At 44.5% G+C, this 17,318-nt stretch overlaps 1 protein-coding gene across 1 annotated transcript in view; it reads left to right on the top strand.

The window, feature by feature from the left end:
- The first annotated feature begins 690 nt into the window (after positions 1 to 690).
- The window catches only part of LOC138765243 (MAP kinase-activated protein kinase 2-like), a 161,206-nt gene continuing 144,578 nt past the window's right edge, over positions 691 to 17,318 (top strand). The window contains exon 1 of the mRNA XM_069942244.1: positions 691 to 1,099. Coding sequence (XP_069798345.1) covers positions 905 to 1,099 — 195 coding nt within the window. The 5' untranslated portion in view covers positions 691 to 904. The remainder of the gene's footprint in view (positions 1,100 to 17,318) is intronic.

The raw sequence follows: 17,318 nt of genomic DNA on the forward strand, positions 1-17,318 counted from the left end.
ATGTTACTGCCAGTTGACGAGAGAGCACCTGGTCGGAAAATCAGGCGCTGTTCCTCCAAATTACGGGTGGTCTGGGTGGGACAGCACACGAGGCCATGGACAGACGTGTGAGTGCGGGAGCGTGACCTGGAATTGAAGCGGTTGGCCACTGGGAGGTCACTGTCATGGGTGCGGACGGAGCGGAGGTGCTGATCAGAGCGAAGTGATCTCCCCGTCTGCGCCCGGTCCCTCCGATGTAGAGAAGGCCACAAAGGGAGCACTGGATGCAGTAGATCAGTCCTCTGGATGGACAGGCGAAGGGTCGCTTACGGTGATGAGGGAGATGTGGGCGCAAGGGTGGTACCTCCTGAGGGCACAAGGGAAGGTGCTGGGGATGATGGGTGGGGAGGGATGAGGGCACAGAGGGACCACGAGGGGAGGGGCCCCTGCAGAAGGCGAGAGGGGAGGAGGTGTCTGGGGGTGGATCCTGTAGTAAGTGCAGTACATTCCAGAGGGAAATGGGTTGGATGGGGAGGCTGGAGGGGCAGGGGAGGTCAGGAAGAAGGGGAAGAGCTCCGCCCTGGGCGTGACGTCAGCACGCAGCGGGGCCCTGGCGGAGAAGCGCTCCGCCCTGGGCGTGACGTCAGCACGCAGCGGGGCCCCGGCGGAGATGCGCTCCGCCCTGGGCGTGACGTCAGCACGCAGCGGGGCCCCGGCGGAGAAGCGCTCCGCCCTGGGCGTGACGTCAGCGCGCAAGGGGCCCCAGCAGAGGACGTTTGGAGCGGATGGGCTCGGTACCGACGACGCCGTGAAGGAGCCGGAGGGCAGCGGTGGTGGAGGCGGCTCCGCATGCCCGCCTGCTGCCGAGCTCTTGGCCCGAGGTGGTGACGGGCCGTGCCGGGACGTGCACACGGTATCGGCGGCGATGCATGCCGTGGCGGCCGGCCGGGAGCCGCCCCCGGGCCCTCACTTCCCCCCGGGCCCGAGGCCCGGCGCCCAGACCAAGAAGAACGCCATCACCGACGACTACAAGGTGACGGCGCACGTTTTGGGGCTCGGCATCAACGGCAAAGTCCTGGAGTGTTTCCACAAGAAAACGGGGGAGAAGTTCGCGCTCAAGGTGGGTTGGGGGGGGCAAGGCCGGGGACTGGGGAGGGGGGGGCGAGGCCGGGAACTGGGGAGGGGGGGGGGCGAGGCCGGGGACTGGGGAGGGGGGGGGGGCGAGGCCGGGGACTGGGGAGGGGGGGGGGCGAGGCCGGGGACTGGGGAGGGGGGGGGGCGAGGCCGGGGACTGGGGAGGGGGGGGCGAGGCCGGGAACTGGGGAGGGGGGGGGGCGAGGCCGGGGACTGGGGAGGGGGGGGGGCGAGGCCGGGGACTGGGGAGGGGGGGGGGCGAGGCCGGGGACTGGGGAGGGGGGGGGGGCGAGGCCGGGGACTGGGGAGGGGGGGGCGAGGCCGGGGACTGGGGGGGGGGGGCGAGGCCGGGGACTGGGGAGGGGGGGGGCGAGGCCGGGGACTGGGGAGGGGGGGGCGAGGCCGGGGACTGGGGAGGGGGGGGCGAGGCCGGGGACTGGGGAGGGGGGGCGAGGCTGGGGACTGGGGAGGGGGGGGCAAGGCCGGGGACTGGGGAGGGGGGGGGGCGAGGCCGGGGACTGGGGAGGGGGGGGGGCGAGGCCGGGGACTGGGGAGGGGGGGGGGCGAGGCCGGGGACTGGGGAGGGGGGGGGGCGAGGCCGGGGACTGGGAGGGGGGGGGCGAGGCCGGGGACTGGGGAGGGGGGGGGCGAGGCCGGGGACTGGGAGGGGGGGGGCGAGGCCGGGGACTGGGGAGGGGGGGGGCGAGGCCGGGGACTGGGGAGGGGGGGGAGGCCCGTGGGGGCAGTTGGATCCTTACCATAGTGTCCGGGGAAGGAGCGGGTCCCTGCAGGACCAGCACGGTGCCAGCCAGCATGTCTCGGTTGTTTTGATTCGAATGCAGAGACCGGCGAGTCTTTGATGTCTGGTTGTGGTTCAGGCAGACCCAGCAGCTCTCGCTCTGCCCAGGCTGTCCCATCCCTCGAGTTTCGGCAACAGATGCCGTGTGTTGACTGGGTTGAATCGCAATCTCGGGCAGTTATGCGGGTTGTTCGTGGGCTTTAACCACAAAAGTGCTGGAAGGGATCAGGCCTGAAATGTTGGTCTCTATCCCATTTTTTTTGCCTCCCTGTGAACACTGCGGGACCTGCTGAGTTCATGCAGCATTTCTGTGTATCACAGCGCCTGTAGATTTTCTTGTTCTTACCACCAATCTTATCGATGTGCGTGTTTGGAGGAAGGGAGAGAAGTCAAGTCGATTAGTGATCAAACTCCTATTTCTGGTTTTTAAGTTGTTCAGTGCCTGCCTGAGCTTCCGTACTTGTCATCACTCTTGACATTTCTGTCCAACTTTAATCAAATACTGATTCAAGCCTCCTGTGGTAAAGTCTCTGGGAAACCAAATCAGTAAATTCCTTTGATTATCCCTGGGGATAACCCAGCATGGCTTCAAGGAATCTTGCATAATTCCTCCCAGGAAGTTTACGCTGCCTCGCTTCTGGGATTGGATTTGTACTTCCTCTGAGGGTTGGTGTAGCTGATCGAGAATTGTCTGTGGGATTTTGTCTATTTACCCCAGAGACACATTTTGTACGGAGGAAGGAACTTCAGTCGCGTCAACTCTGAGAAGAGTGATTTCTTCTCCCATGAAGTTGCAAATACTTGGAATTCTACTGGGTGGAGAGTGATGGGAGCAAAGGTGCAGTCGTATTCAGTCGAAAGTTGGGTGAAGTTCTCCAACAGATTTTGGGGATGAGATTACATCTATTTGATCTATAATGGTGGTGTCTTTTACACTATCCGTGGGGTAAAGGGTAACCCACGGAAGGGCCCAGGTGCAGAATGATGGTTATCCTTCCTATGGATGGTGACCTGCAGGGTTTCTCAAGCACTGCCTTCAGCCCCAGTATCTGCAGATTCCTGTTTAACTATTCTGACACCTGCAGTTTCTATGTTCTTACAAGTTGCCCTGCATATTTAATTTAAACCTCCTCTCGCCCCTCTCCTTCAAACACCTGTCCTCTAGTGTGTAACACCTTGACCTGGATTTTTTTGGTGGGGTGGAAGATTCTGACTTTCTAGCAGAACAGTGCCTCCTGTGACTTATAAATCTCTATCGGGTCTCCCTCAGCCTCTGACGCTCCATAGAAAACAACCAAATTTGTACAACCTCTTTCTATAATTCATTCTTTCTAATCAAGGCAGCAAACTGGTCAGCCTCTTCCATGTGAATTCTAATGCCTCCACATCCTTGTAATGGGGTGACCAGAATGGAACTTTTCTCAATGCTCCATCTTTGTGATAATGTTGTCTTCTCTGTCTCCTGCTACTTTAAATATAAATGAGCCTTTAAAGATTATAACGGATTTGGGTCCCTTATCAGCAGTGTCTAACGTTCTTGCACAGAACAACTCATTGTCAAAGTCACAGTTCAGTCACAGCACTGCTGAGAAGTGGCTACTTTGAGTAGGATAGCTTCAGCCTAAACTGAATGGTCAAATAAATGCAACAGGAGCTCTTGGGGGAAAAAATACGTGGATAACTTGTGGATTGGAGGGGTAAGGGCCCAACGAGGGCATGTGGGAGTGAAGCAAAAGGGCACGTTGTTGAAAAAAACACACCAAAATGCTGGAGGAGCTCAGCCTGTACCAAGGGGACAATTGGTGGGAAAGGAGGAGTGGAAAAAGGAGTCACGGAGGGTGCGGACCCTGCAGAAGGCGGAGAGGGGAATATGTGTCTGGTGGAGGGATTGTGTTGTTGAGCATAGACAGTCTGGGCCTGTTTTTCTGCTGCAAGATTTTTTGAAACCTGTGGAGGGGCAACAAATGATGTTTCTTCTTCGATGGATTTTTCAGAATGGGGGAGTCCTGTTTCATGCAATCTTGCAGCATGGAGTAGCCCCTTTGGGCCAACATACATGCTGACCAAGTTCACTTTCTGGGCTTGTCCTATTTACCCATATTTTAAACCCTTCCTATCTCTAAATCAATCCAAATATCCTTTGCAATTGTACCCCTTCTCCAACTGTTTCTGGCAGCTCGTTCTGGGTTCGGAAAACCCTCTGTGGAGAAGAGATTTGAGAGGGACCCCTTTGGTCCTTCTTAAATCTCTCCCTCCAAACGCAAGCCCTCTAGTTCTACAATCATCTGGGGGGAGAAAGGCTGCGAGCATTAACTTTATCCATGACCCATCATGGTTTAGAAACCTCTGAGGTCACTGCTCAGTCTCCTTCATTCCTGGGAATAGATTCTGTGAAACAGGATGAGGCAGACACTCTGTGGCAATCATCCAGTGACAAAATATCATAGGACAGGACTGAGGGGGTTGGGTTTTGTGGTTTAAAAGACCACGTGTACATGGACCAAGAATAAATAATGCCGGTTTTCTGAATATCCATTGGATAGGATCATCATTGTCAAGGGTGGTCTTTATTGCCTAGGCCTGATTGGTCTTCCAAACCTGGCAGTGTGACAACTGCTGGTTATGTGGTGAAAGTGTTCCCAGAGTGAAATCCAAGGTTTGGAACCACCAAGAGTGAAGGAGCAGTAAATAATTTCCAAGTTGGGATGGTGATGTGTGAGTGGAGAGGAACCTTCAGGTGGAGGTGTTCCAAGTCATCTCCTAGGGTTGCATGCTGTTTATGGTGTAGTTTAGGGCAGCTTTTCTGATCGGGGACCATATGCTCACCCGCCTCCCCCACCCTGGGTGCCACAGCACATTTAAAGTTGGCAGGAGAGAAGTGCAGAAGAAATCAACTAAACTTGACTGTTTAACGGGGAAGGGAACCCATAAACTTTGAGCAGAGTCCTGGGGGGGTGGGTGGGGGGGGGCATAGCCAAAAATAATTTGAATGGCTGGTTTAGGGTTTGTTTTGCCGATGGTATGCTCTGTGTCGAATTGATGAATGGGGTTTTAAAAACAGCGAATGTTGGCTGGGTTCTTGTGAATGGAACCACAAGGGGTTCACTGGGAAGATGGGAGGAATTGTGGAGGGAAGTTTCTGTAATTGTAACTCCTGGCATTTTCTCAAATATTATTGATTTTAAAGCCAGTTAATCATAGCTCTGCGCAAGGTAGCTTACGTAATGCATTCTACATAACACTTTTGTTCCTAATGTGGCAATAAATGAAGGCTAATAGAGTGAAGATTGCAATTTGATGGCAGTTCTTGGATGAAAATGAAAAGATAAATAGAGCCTGCCTCCAGCTGAGGGGTAATGCTTCACTCTGACATTTCTGCAGGTGACACTGGTCTCCCTGTCATGTAGTGTTGAGGTGAGTCTCTGCTCTTCTATTTTGAACCTATTGCTCCCAGATGTCTGAATGATTTATGCTTCTGAATTTGGTGACAATTAATTTATTGTCCTACACCAAAATTTTAACTTGCTGCAGCTAAACAGGTACTACATGAAAAAACTAACAACCATAGTGTACATTTAATTGCATTAAAAAGTTGATAAATATTCACAGTTACCATCGTGCAAGAAAAAAGTGGCATTCAAATTGTGCAAATAATCCTTTTGTGATAGTCGGAGCAGCCCCTTATTAGTGTAATAAGTGGAGGTTCAGAGCCTTAGCCATTGGAAAAAACCGTTCTTCAACCTCGAGCTGTTGGGCTTCAGCCTTCTGTACTGTTTGCCCAAAGGAAGCAGTGAGAAGAGGTTGTGTGACCATGGTGATGTTGGCTTGCCTTCTTGAGGCAGTGACTCATGTCTTTAAAGGATGATTTTTAACAGTGTCTGTTAAATGATTCAATATTCATTCCTGGAATGGGGAGTCACTGGAAGTCCTGGTGGTGCCTATTCCTTACTGGTTTGCGGGGCCATTGGGCACTAGTCAAGATGTTTAGAGACTGGGGTGGCATCCTGGCCATCACTATTCTTTTCCCTTTTCACCTGCACGTCCCTCCTGTGTTCCCTACAGAGCCATGGGAATGTAACCTTGCCTCCTTTATCCTTCAAGTGTGTGAAGGGGTCAGTGCCTGTGATATAAAATGAAGGTGTTACTCACCTGTCAGGTATTGACAAAGGGTTATGACCCGAAATGTCAACTATTCTTCTCCCTCAGATGCTGCTCAATCGGCTGAGTTCCACTAGCAGATTGAGTTTTGCTCCAGATTCCAGTGTTTGTTGTTCAAGGGTCCAGTTGAGAGAAAGCAACAAAAGAATAGATGCTTACAAATCTGACACAGTCAGAAAATGCTGGAAATGCTCAGAAATTGGGGAAACCCTGGAGATAAAAATGGGTAAAAAATTTGCATTGAGGAAGCTCACTTTCCGATTCACCTGAAACATGAATTGTTTCCACCTTCACAGATGCTGCCTGAGGTGTTGTTTTCTGATTTTATTTCCAACACTGGATTAGGGTTTCTTTTCATGGTTCCATCTTGACGCTGAGGGAATTAATTCCCAGAATTTGGCATTCTTTGATTTGGAGCCCTAACTGTATCAGGAGAGAAGGTGGTTAAAAACAGTTCTGTTCTTAAATAATGCTGTTTGATTGTATCCAGCCCAGTGCAGTTCACTTAATTCTAAGTTGCTTAATACAAATTGTGATGTTTTTCAATGGTGTTTGTTGCTTACTTCAGTCTATCTGGGTGCAGTGACAAGTTTGTCTGCTCTCTGGCGTGCGGTTGCAGTTCTAAGATTTTGCGCTTGTGTTAACTTGGATGACTTTTGTCTTAAATGTATTTTCCATGCACTGGCTCCAAGTTCCGTCTGTCTACAAGTGCCTGTGTTCAGACTAGAAAACGAGAAAGGGTTACATTGAGAGCTGTTTTTGTTTTGTACGTTTTGAGATTTTCCAGAATATAGGTGGCTGGTTTTCAGTCCCAGTAGCTCAACCCTTCTGCTTTCTGATTGTGCCTTTGTTCTGTTGCTCCATTCTTTACTGCTGGCATGGTTTACCATTATGGATTCTCATCTCAAACCTGTTTTTCATCTACTGTCATCAAACCTGTAGTTTATCCCATATCAAATTCTTGTAGTAAGCAAAGACTGGCCTGTGGTGAATTGGCTCAGTTATAATTGTCAAAAGGTCAGTTTTTATTAGCAGGAAATTTTGTTGGAGCTGATTGAGAAGTTTGTGAGTCAGTCGTTATCTTCCTTGCAGGCAAGAATTTGGAAATAAATAGTTATCTTGAGTGCTTGAAAATGACTGAGGAGGAAATAGTTTTATTGACAATTTGAGCTGATTTGCATCAATTGAAGTAAATTCTTTGACTTAAAGTCCACAGATTGGTCTATCTGTCAACTGTGCCATGGCTAACTTGACATCAAACTGTTACATTGAGAATGATTACTTCTACGCTTGACTAAATATTGGCTTGCATGCACATTTAAGTGGTCACGGCTGAATCACAGATGGTCACTCGGGTGCTCTTGATGTTTCTGCTGTTTTAAAATGCGCTGTAAAATGGCCAGATTTTCTCATTTTAATGTTTGACATTTGAGTGTCTGTTTCCCTGTTCTCTCGTCCCTCTTTGCGTTCCCTGCCCCATAACCACCAATGGCTCACCACCGTCGTTAACCCTTTCCCTCTCCTTGGCGTCATTTAAAAAAATATAATCTTTATTGAGTTTAATTTAAAAACGTAGCGGGCTGCTGAACGCGCCATGGCTGGAGCAGTGACCCGATACTGGGAGCCTGTGGCCTACACATCTGGCTGAGACCGGCTACGTTGTTTGAAGTTGGTGCCTGACTCAGCAGCATGAGGCTGCAGCACCCCACTCCGATGGGCTGGCCAATCGGGTAGAGCTCGGGAAGCAGCCGTACCTGGGGAGGAGAGGTCTCTGATTGGCCGCTCCCTGGATAGCACCAAACAACCAATCCCAGGAAGAGGATTGTAATGCCATCAGTTTGGGGGAGGGGGGGGGGAATGATGTCAGAGATGGGCTTCTGAACCCTAAATAAACAGAGCTACCTGCACAATAAACCAGTGTTGAATTCACTGCCATAGTGTGTCTCTTCTTTGAACATATCCTCTCCAGCAGCTGCTACACAGATATAGTAATCCAATATATGAAAAGAAAGATAATTTGTACTTCTCTAATAATACCTTAAACATACATGGTATAAATTGGGTGTATCCTTCAACCCATTTTCAAAACAGCTTCTAATGATGAGGTTGCCCCTTCTGAATGTGGCTTGAAAGGGATGTGTTCAGTGCTGATGTAGTCTTCAAGCAGACATTGGTGTGCAGATGTGCTCAGTTTGTTCGGCATTGTCCTACTGATGGTAGGGACAGGCAGTGGGGCGAGTGGGGTGGGAGAGCAGGACTTCTGGAGGCTTTTTTTATGACAGCTTGTTGTTGAATCCCTGATCTAACTTTTGTTCAAGTGTGGTGTTGATCTTTGCTGGGCTGCTGTGAGATCTGTGCATCTCTAAACTGTGAGCTAATGAGTGCTTGTAGCATGTGCCAGATTTGTCCTCGGCGACTATTTGATACACTATTGTGATTTTTAATAGCTTTTGAATTGCTTAATTAAATCACTGCTGGGCAAACTCCATTCTGGATTCTCATCAGTTTGACCATTCTTCACCTGGCAACCTTCTGACTCACTTTTAGTCGAGAAATGCTCTCTCGTCTTTCACAATGGGTGGGCTCGAGTGTGATGGAGAGGCGTTAACGAGAGAATGAGTTTAAAAATGCCACCAACGCTGTCTGTGTAGAATCCTTGAGATTCACTGGAAGCAACCTTCATGACCCCTCATCAGCTCCACTTCATTCACGCGCTTGACGCTGTATGCTATTTGGAACTGTCACACGGGAAGAGTTTCCCACGCAAATGGGACCACATCCTCACTGTGCAGAGATGGGCTTGAGAAGCTCAACGACATGTCAGAAATACAGAGAGAACCCTTACAGGAGTGGTAGTACCCTAAAACACAGAACCCCTGCAGAAGTGGTAGCACCTATAATGGATTTATGTTAATATTCAAAGCTAAAATATTTAGGTTTCTTAGTAAAGTAAGTTTATGGAGTTAAAAATATTTCTAGAAAGTTAGTTTGTGGGCTGGATACAGCACGTTTCCAGATACACTGTTGAACTCCGGAAGAGAGTTCATTTTCAGAGTTGACATGTCTTGGAAAGGCAGAGCTAATGGAACTTAAGTGGATCTTAATTAATTCGAGAACAATGGAGTGGAATTGAAATTGATTGAAAAAGTTATTGTATTCTAGGAAATCTATCATAATACCGTTTACTCAATTAAAATTATTGATAACATGCTCCATTTGTTCAAATCACCTAATTTTAAGTAATGACAAATAATTTAACGTACAAATTATTTAAATCGTTGACAAATCGAATTAAGTACTTAATTGCTGTATCTGGCCACTTAAACTGAGTAACTCTTTCATAGTTGTCACTAAAAGCATAATTTCACTTTTATCCCGGTTAATTTTATAACCTGATATCTCACCATATTCCTCCAACTTTAAATGTAATTGACACAAGAAATTCAAGGCATCAGCCAAATATATCAAGTCTGCAAAAAAATTTATACTCTTCTCTATTAACTTTAACACCCTTAATATCAGGATCTGACTGTATTAATTCAGCTAAAGGTTCTATTGCTAAAATAGATGAAGCAGGTGATAAAAGGCAGTCTTGTCTTTTTGACCTAGTCAATTGAAAAGGTGCAGAGACTTGTCCATTTGTCATAACTGGGGTTTTATATAATGCCTTAAACCAATTTATAAGGACCTGTGCCAGACCAAATTTAACCAAGACTTTAAGCAAAAAGTCCCTTTCAAGTCTATCAAATACCTATTTTGCATCCAAGGCTACCATCAGGCTTAAATTCCCCCTTTTCTGAGCTAAGTGAGTAAAACTAATCAATCTTACGACATTGTCCTGTTAACTTACTTTTATTTTACAAAACCTGTCTGGTCCAATGTCGATTCCTCAAAAATTTAAGGATTTAAATATGAATATAAGGACATTTTTATGGAAAGGTAAAAGTGAAGGTTTCTTTGGAAAAATTAACTTGGAAGTTTGATTTGGGAGGCTTTCAACTTCTTAATTTAAAAATTATTACAGGACTGCTCAGTTGAGATTTATTAATGTATTATTTGACAGAGAAAAAACCCGCTTGGGTGGATATTTAGATTCAATAAAAAAGGAGAAATTAAGTCACAAGATTTTATTTAAATGGAGTTCTAAATTGTTGATTGGGGTTAGAGATACTATTTTGAAACATTTGATTGAGATTTGGAGTAAGATTGATAAAGAAATAGGTTCGAGGCTTATTGTCAAGGAAGACAGTCTATTTTCTTTTTAAAAGTTTTTATTTAATATAAAACCACTTAAACATATCACAATATTTTAAACTTCATCCTAATACAAGTGATATTTTATATAAAAGAAAAACAAAAAAAAACCTCTAAATCCTTCCAACTCCAACAAACTTTAAATAAAAAAGGATAAGAAAACCACCACAGGAGCATTTCACTTTCTGATGCTTTTAATCTTTTATAGACATTTATAGGGACTGATAGGAGAAAGGGGATGTTTGAGATTCATTTAAATTTTAATACCAACAGTTTATAAATATAGGCTCTATATTTCTTTCACAAAAAATACTTATTCTCTTTTCTATAGATAACCAATCTTTAAAGGTTTGGTCATTACAGGGTATTAAAATTATTGCAGATTGCTTTGAAAGAGGTCAATTTTTGACCCTTGAACAAATGAAAGTAAATTTAATATATCTGTTACTATCAAGTAAGGCCTTTCTGAATGGAAAAATTGGGAACGAATTTGACATTACTAAATTGTGGTGAGGATGAATTGTGGTGAGGATGAATTGTTGATTCGTAATGGATATAGTAAATTCATCTCTGCAATGTATGTTTGGTTACAAAAATATCTTGTAAAGAATGGATGTATAAGTCAAGAGAGATGGGAAGTTGATTTGAATAGGCAAATAGATGGAAAATATTGGATGGAGTTGTGTAGGGATAGAATGACAAATACAATTTAATGTAAGATATAGATTGGTACAATATAACTTTTTACATCAGTTATATCTTACCCTGCAAAGGTTGCATAGATTGAACTATACATTACTAGATTTGTGTTTTAGATGTGGACAAAAGGTTGGTACATTTTTACATTCTACTTCACAGTGTCCCAAGGTAAAACCTTTTTGGCTTGATGTGAATAATTTATTACAACGAATAAGAGGGATTAACTTCCCGCAGGATCCAACGCTATTTTTAAATTAGGCAATATTCAAGGAATTTCAACTTAACTAAAATTAAATATGTATCAAATAACATAACAATTACAGCACGGAAACAGGCCATTAGGCCCTTCTAGTCCGCACCGAACCAAACACCCCTTTCTAGTCCCACCTCCCTGCACAATGCCCATAACCCTCCATCTTCTTCTCATCCATATACCTGTCCAACCTTTTCTTAAATAATACAATTGACTCCGCCGCCACTATTTCTCCCACTATTAATAAGGTTTGTAAAAATTGCCAGAGCAGTATCTAGGAAATGTATTGCTGTAACTTGGAAATCAGATACAGACTTGGGAATGGAGAGATGGAATGTGGAAATTTATAGTTGTATACCACTTGAGAAAATTATATATAGTTTAAGGAATAGATGACATATATATTGGAAAATAAGGTGCCTATATTTGCAGAGTGTCGGAATGAATGTTTAATAATTTCTCTGGTAATCTCATTCCTTGGTGTCCTCCTTTATTGGATGGTAACTATGATCTCTGGAAAAGGACTCTCGACAATCTCTGGTCTTTTTTCTTACATAACATGTATAATGGATTAGACTATTTTAAAGACTTGTCAATTTAATTTGGTGGTTAAAACATATAAATAAAATATTTAAAAAAAAAAAACAATGGAGTGTTTATTTAAAAACAGAAATATTCAAGTACTCAAGAAGAACTGCTGTAGGAGGTCATCTGTTTAAACAAAAACAGGTTTTTGTTTGTGGTCATCAGGCTTTCCAGAGACATTAACCACTTAAACAGATGAAGCCAGAAGTTTGTGGATATGAAGTGACAAGTGTGTTTTGGACAGAAATGGAACTGAAACAGTCGTGATGTGTCATCACATCATTTCAGAGAAACATAAATGAAGAGACAGAGACATTTTGAACCCAGAAGGAGAAATGGACCATCCTGTGAAAGACACTGGTAAAACAGTAGTCTGTGGGGAGAGAAGAACATGCTGTTCTGTATTGTATTATATCATAGATCCACAAAATCAGTGGACATAAAGAGTTACTTAACTGTTTCTTTGAATAAGGAGGACAGTTTTGGAATTGAAGATACACTAACCAGAAACAGGACTGTTATGTGTCTGGAAAAGGGTACGCAAAATAAGTGTAATTAAAATAAGTAAGATCACTTCTGACTGTCTCTTAAAGATAAAGAGGGCAGATTCATCATCTGGAACACAGATTCCAAAATCTCCAAGCAAGAGAGGAGAACACTTGTGTGAAGAATACCTCTCAAAGACAATTCATTAAGAGACTTGTGAGTTTAAAGAGAGCTGGAAAAAATGTTTAAAAGTGTTTCATAATTGTGAAAAAGATCCTCAAGTTCAACAAGATGTTTGAAAGTGGACTTTAAAATTGACTTTTTCAGAATCTAATTTGAACTGTATTGGTTTGAATCTGTACGTACACATCCACAAGAATTAAGTTTAGAGATAAATAAGAAATGTAATTAATAGTTTAATAAAAACTATTATTTTGAATTTACCATTGGTGAATTTTACATTGCTGTTCCTTTGTTAGTACTAATAAGGTTTGTTAGTTTGTAACACACCCGCCAAAGCAATGACCTACTCCCATCGTTGTCTGCCATTTCCTGCCCTTTCTGTGGAGTGGACCTTCAGCTGCTTGAGAACCTAAACAACAACTGAGGTGTCCTCTGTACCAAAGGACCAACTAAGGAAATGCTGAGAATTATCTCTCTGTACATTCTTTCCCCTCCCCCCCCAAAAAAAAAGATCTTTACTCTTCATAATAAAAAAAAATGTATACAAAGGAAAACAATGCAAAGTTGGTGTTCTATTCATATGTACATTCTGACTGGGAGAGCACCTCTCACTGCTAACCAGGTCCTGGCAATTAGACAATCCGCCAATGACTTGGACAGCCTTTTTTGGGAACCATCCCACAGCGTCTATTGAGTTCTTTTCCCCTCAGTGCCAGCAGGATGTTCTTGCTGACCACTGCCTGGTGGGCTTGTGGTCTGGAAAAGTTTTTCCACAAAAGACTTGCTGGAACATTGTGTGACAATGGGACCGGGCCCATCCTTCTTAACATAGTGGACTTGGTTCTACACATTGTGATACAGCCACATACAATGGTCATGAGGATGAGGGTCATGTTGGGTGCACCCTTGACTCCTTTGGTGACTTGTATGTGGCAACCTGTCAGACCCATTGCATTCTGGATCCTCAGATGAACTGAAAGACATCTCAGTGACTGCCATTGTAACACCTTTACCAAGTACTTCTGCGATTTGCATTTCAAATATGGGCTGGTATCAAGATTTCTTTGTCATCAAAATGGCGCCGGGAGAGGTGTGGTTTTTAAAAATGATGCTAAAGGGAGGGTGTTCTTCAGAACATCCACAGGCCTTTTTTGTAGGCTTCCTGGTTTTACTGCTTACTTCACCATCAGAGTTAGGGGTGATCTTATAGAGGTGTCTGTGCCCCTCATGATTTTGAGGTAAATAGTCTTTTCCCCAGGGTAGGAGTGTAAAATTAGAGGTTATAGGTGAAGGTGAGAGAGGAAATATTTTACAAGGGGGAGGAGGGACATGTTTGACACACACACGGGATAGTGGGTATATGGAATGAGCTGCCATAGGAAGATGTCGAGATGGGTACATTTCCAATGATTAAGACAGTGACATAGATGGGAAAGATTTGGAGACTGTGGGCCAAAGGCAGGCAGATAGTACCTCTGGCAATTTGAATGCCGTGGATGAATTGGGCTGAAGGGCATGTTCGGTGCTGTAAAGCTAAATGGTTAAATATTGGTAGAGCATACAGATTTGGAGGTTATGGAGTTATACAGCATGGAACTGGCCCATAGCCCTCCAACCCTTTCCCTTTCATGTATCTGTGGTTTAAACCCTGTAATTGTCCCAGCCTCTACCACTTCCTCTGGCAGCTAGTTCCACACTTCCACCTCCCTAGGGATAGAGGTTTTTTTTTTTGGTTTTGTCCTGTCCACATCCTGTTAGACTTGGATTTAATATACAGTGGAAACCTTCACTTGTATTAAGGTGATAAACATGTTAAAATTTTAACCATATTTAGGAGTGTTTGGTAAATGTACAATTTTGAATGTGTGGTATTGGTGTTTGAGAAATGGTAATTGTTTAGAAGACTTGAACATGGTCTTGTTAGGATGTCCTTGGGTTGGGTCAGAGTGTACAATGGTGACATTTTCTTCAACTAGGCCTTCACTACTGGCTCAGCTGAAACTTTCTTATCTGGAATCTGAAACAGTCAATAAATACTGGGATGATTCAGCAGGTCAGGAGGTTCAAGAACTGGGGAAAAGAGAAAGCAAGTTAGCTTGAAGTTAGAATGGGGAGGAAGGATGTGCAGGGCAATGGGGCTTTTTCTGATAGGGCAAGCTTGGGTTACTGTGGCGATAAGCCGTTGGCAAAGATAGTTGGTTGATGCGTCAATGTGGGCCTTTAGAGAGGGGAAAGCACAAAGAAACACAAAAGCTGTGAATACAGAGCTTCAGGGAATGTCCAGCATTCATGGCTGTGCTCATGCTGAAGGAAGGACTAAGCCAATGACTTCCAGCAGAACTGAAGTTATTGAATTCCTCTGTTAAAGTTTGTTGTGGAAGTCACATTCCAGTGTGGTTGGATTCATTTTATTCCCAAGGCAGAAGGATGATTAGGAAGCTCTGCCCATCCTCTCCCACCAAACTCCTCTTCAGAGAGCAAAGGTGGCCCAACTCATGGAAGAAATGATCATTCTGATGTCTACAAATTGTTCCTGTACAGAGCCTATTCCCAGAAGTAAGACCCAAATTATGTCAGCTGGAAAAATGGAACTGCTTCCAGATGCGCAGTCCATGCTGACTTTTAAGGAGATGAGTTGGCATCGTGTAGGTAGGTTTCAAAGTGTTTCTGCTAACAATGAGATGAGGTCATTTCTGTTCTCAAATGCCAGGACAGAGGATCAGCCATAATTGTTGACACCCCAAACCAAACATTTAATGAGGTTAATGGTCCCTTTTAATAAGTAAATTCCAGATGATTACCATAATCTTCAGAATGACCTGAGGGTATGTTACGGCAAATCATTCCATGTGGTTGGGTCATGATGGGATCTCTTTGTTCGTGTTTGAATTTGTAATCCTAATTACTCATTTTGGAAATATGTTCTTGCAGTGGTGACTGGTGTGTGATCTGAACAGTTTTATGGAGAAACTTGTTAACTGATTTGAAATTGTTTTGATGAAATTTTGTTCCCCCTCATTTTCTTGCAGATTTCAGCAAATGCAAGTTTGTTGGCAGCATTCTGACACTTGATGAGTTTATTTGGTTATTACAGGGTTTAAACCACAGATACATGAAAGGGAAAGGGTTGGAGGGCTATGGGCCAGTTCCATGCTGTATAACTCCATAACCTCCAAATCTGTATGCTCTACCAATATTTAACCATTTAGCTTTACAGCACCGAACATGCCCTTCAGCCCAATTCATCCATGGCATTCAAATTGCCAGAGGTACTATCTGCCTGCCTTTGGCCCTCAGTCTCCAAATCTTTCCCATCTATGTCACTGTCTTAATCATTGGAAATGTACCCATCTCGACATCTTCCTATGGCAGCTCATTCCATACCCACGCTCCTGTTCAGCTCCGAATCATGGGTCCTCTACCGGCATCACCTACGGCTCTTAGAATGCTTCCATCAGCGCTGTCTCCGCTCCATCCTCAACATTCATTGGAATGACTTCATCACCAACATCGAAGTACTCAAGCTGGCAGAGTCCGCAAGCATCGAATTCACGGTGCTGAAGACCCAACTGCGCTGGGTGGGTCACGTCTCCAGAATGGAGGACCATCGCCTTCCCAAGATCGTGTTATATGGTGAGCTCTCCACTGGCCACTGAGACAGAGGTGCACAAAGAAGAGGTACAAGGACTGCTTAAAGAAATCTCTTGGTGCCTGCCACATTGACCACTGCCAATGGGCTGATCTCGCCTCAAACCGTACATCTTGGCGCCTCACAGTTCGGCGGGCTGCAACCTCCTTTGAAGAAGACCGCAGAGCCCACCTCACTGACAAAAGACAAAGGAGGAAAAACCCAACACCCAACCCCAACCCACCAATTTTCCCTTGAACCACTGCAACCATGCCTGCCTGTCCCGCATCGGACTTGTCAGTCACCAACGAGCCTGCAGCAGACGTGGACATACCCCTCCATAAATCTTCGTCCGCGCGAAGCCAAGCCAAAGAAAGACAGAGGGAATGTGATGATGTCAGTACATTGCACTTCAGTTAAAATTGAAGATTTTCAAATTCGATGTTTTTCAATTGTGCTTCCTCTAGGTTCACGAACAGTTTCTTTCCAACATCTATCAGGCTCTTGACTCTTCCCTTGTTACACTAATTGGTGACAGCTCCAACACTACAAAATAACTGTCTCCACTATTGCCAAGTTTTAGCACTAGGATAACTGTGAATATTTATCTATATTTTTGTATTTATTGCTTCTTTTAAAATCAATCTTTAGTTATTGTTTTAACAAAGTACCTGTTGGCAACCGCAAATAAGAATTTTTGTGCATACATACATTGTGCAAGTGGTTCTCAACCTTTTTACCTAGGCCATCAGTGCTCTGTGATTAGTAAGGGATTGCTTAAAATGGGATGTGAGTGGGAAGGGAAGGTTGAGAATCTCTGCTCTAGACCTGAAATACTTTACTGAAATAATTTGCTTGAGAAAAATTGTCATTGGCCCATTTCCTTTGGAGTTCTGAAACCCTGCACATAACGAGTCAATGAGGGACAATTAAAAGAGTAGTTTTCAAACTTTTTCTCTCCACTCACATCCCACCTTAACCAATCCCTTACTAATCACAGAGTACCTATGGGATAGGGAATATTTAAAGTGGGATGTGAGTGGAAAGAAAAAAGGTTGAGAACCACTGTTGTATAATATATGACAATAAACTTGTTGTTTTGAGTTTATATAAAGACTAATTCTGCAGGGTTGTTTCTATGGTTGTCCCAGTGGTTGGAA

Source organism: Narcine bancroftii, chromosome 5, assembly GCF_036971445.1.
Source record: "Narcine bancroftii isolate sNarBan1 chromosome 5, sNarBan1.hap1, whole genome shotgun sequence".
Taxonomy (NCBI): domain Eukaryota; kingdom Metazoa; phylum Chordata; class Chondrichthyes; order Torpediniformes; family Narcinidae; genus Narcine; species Narcine bancroftii.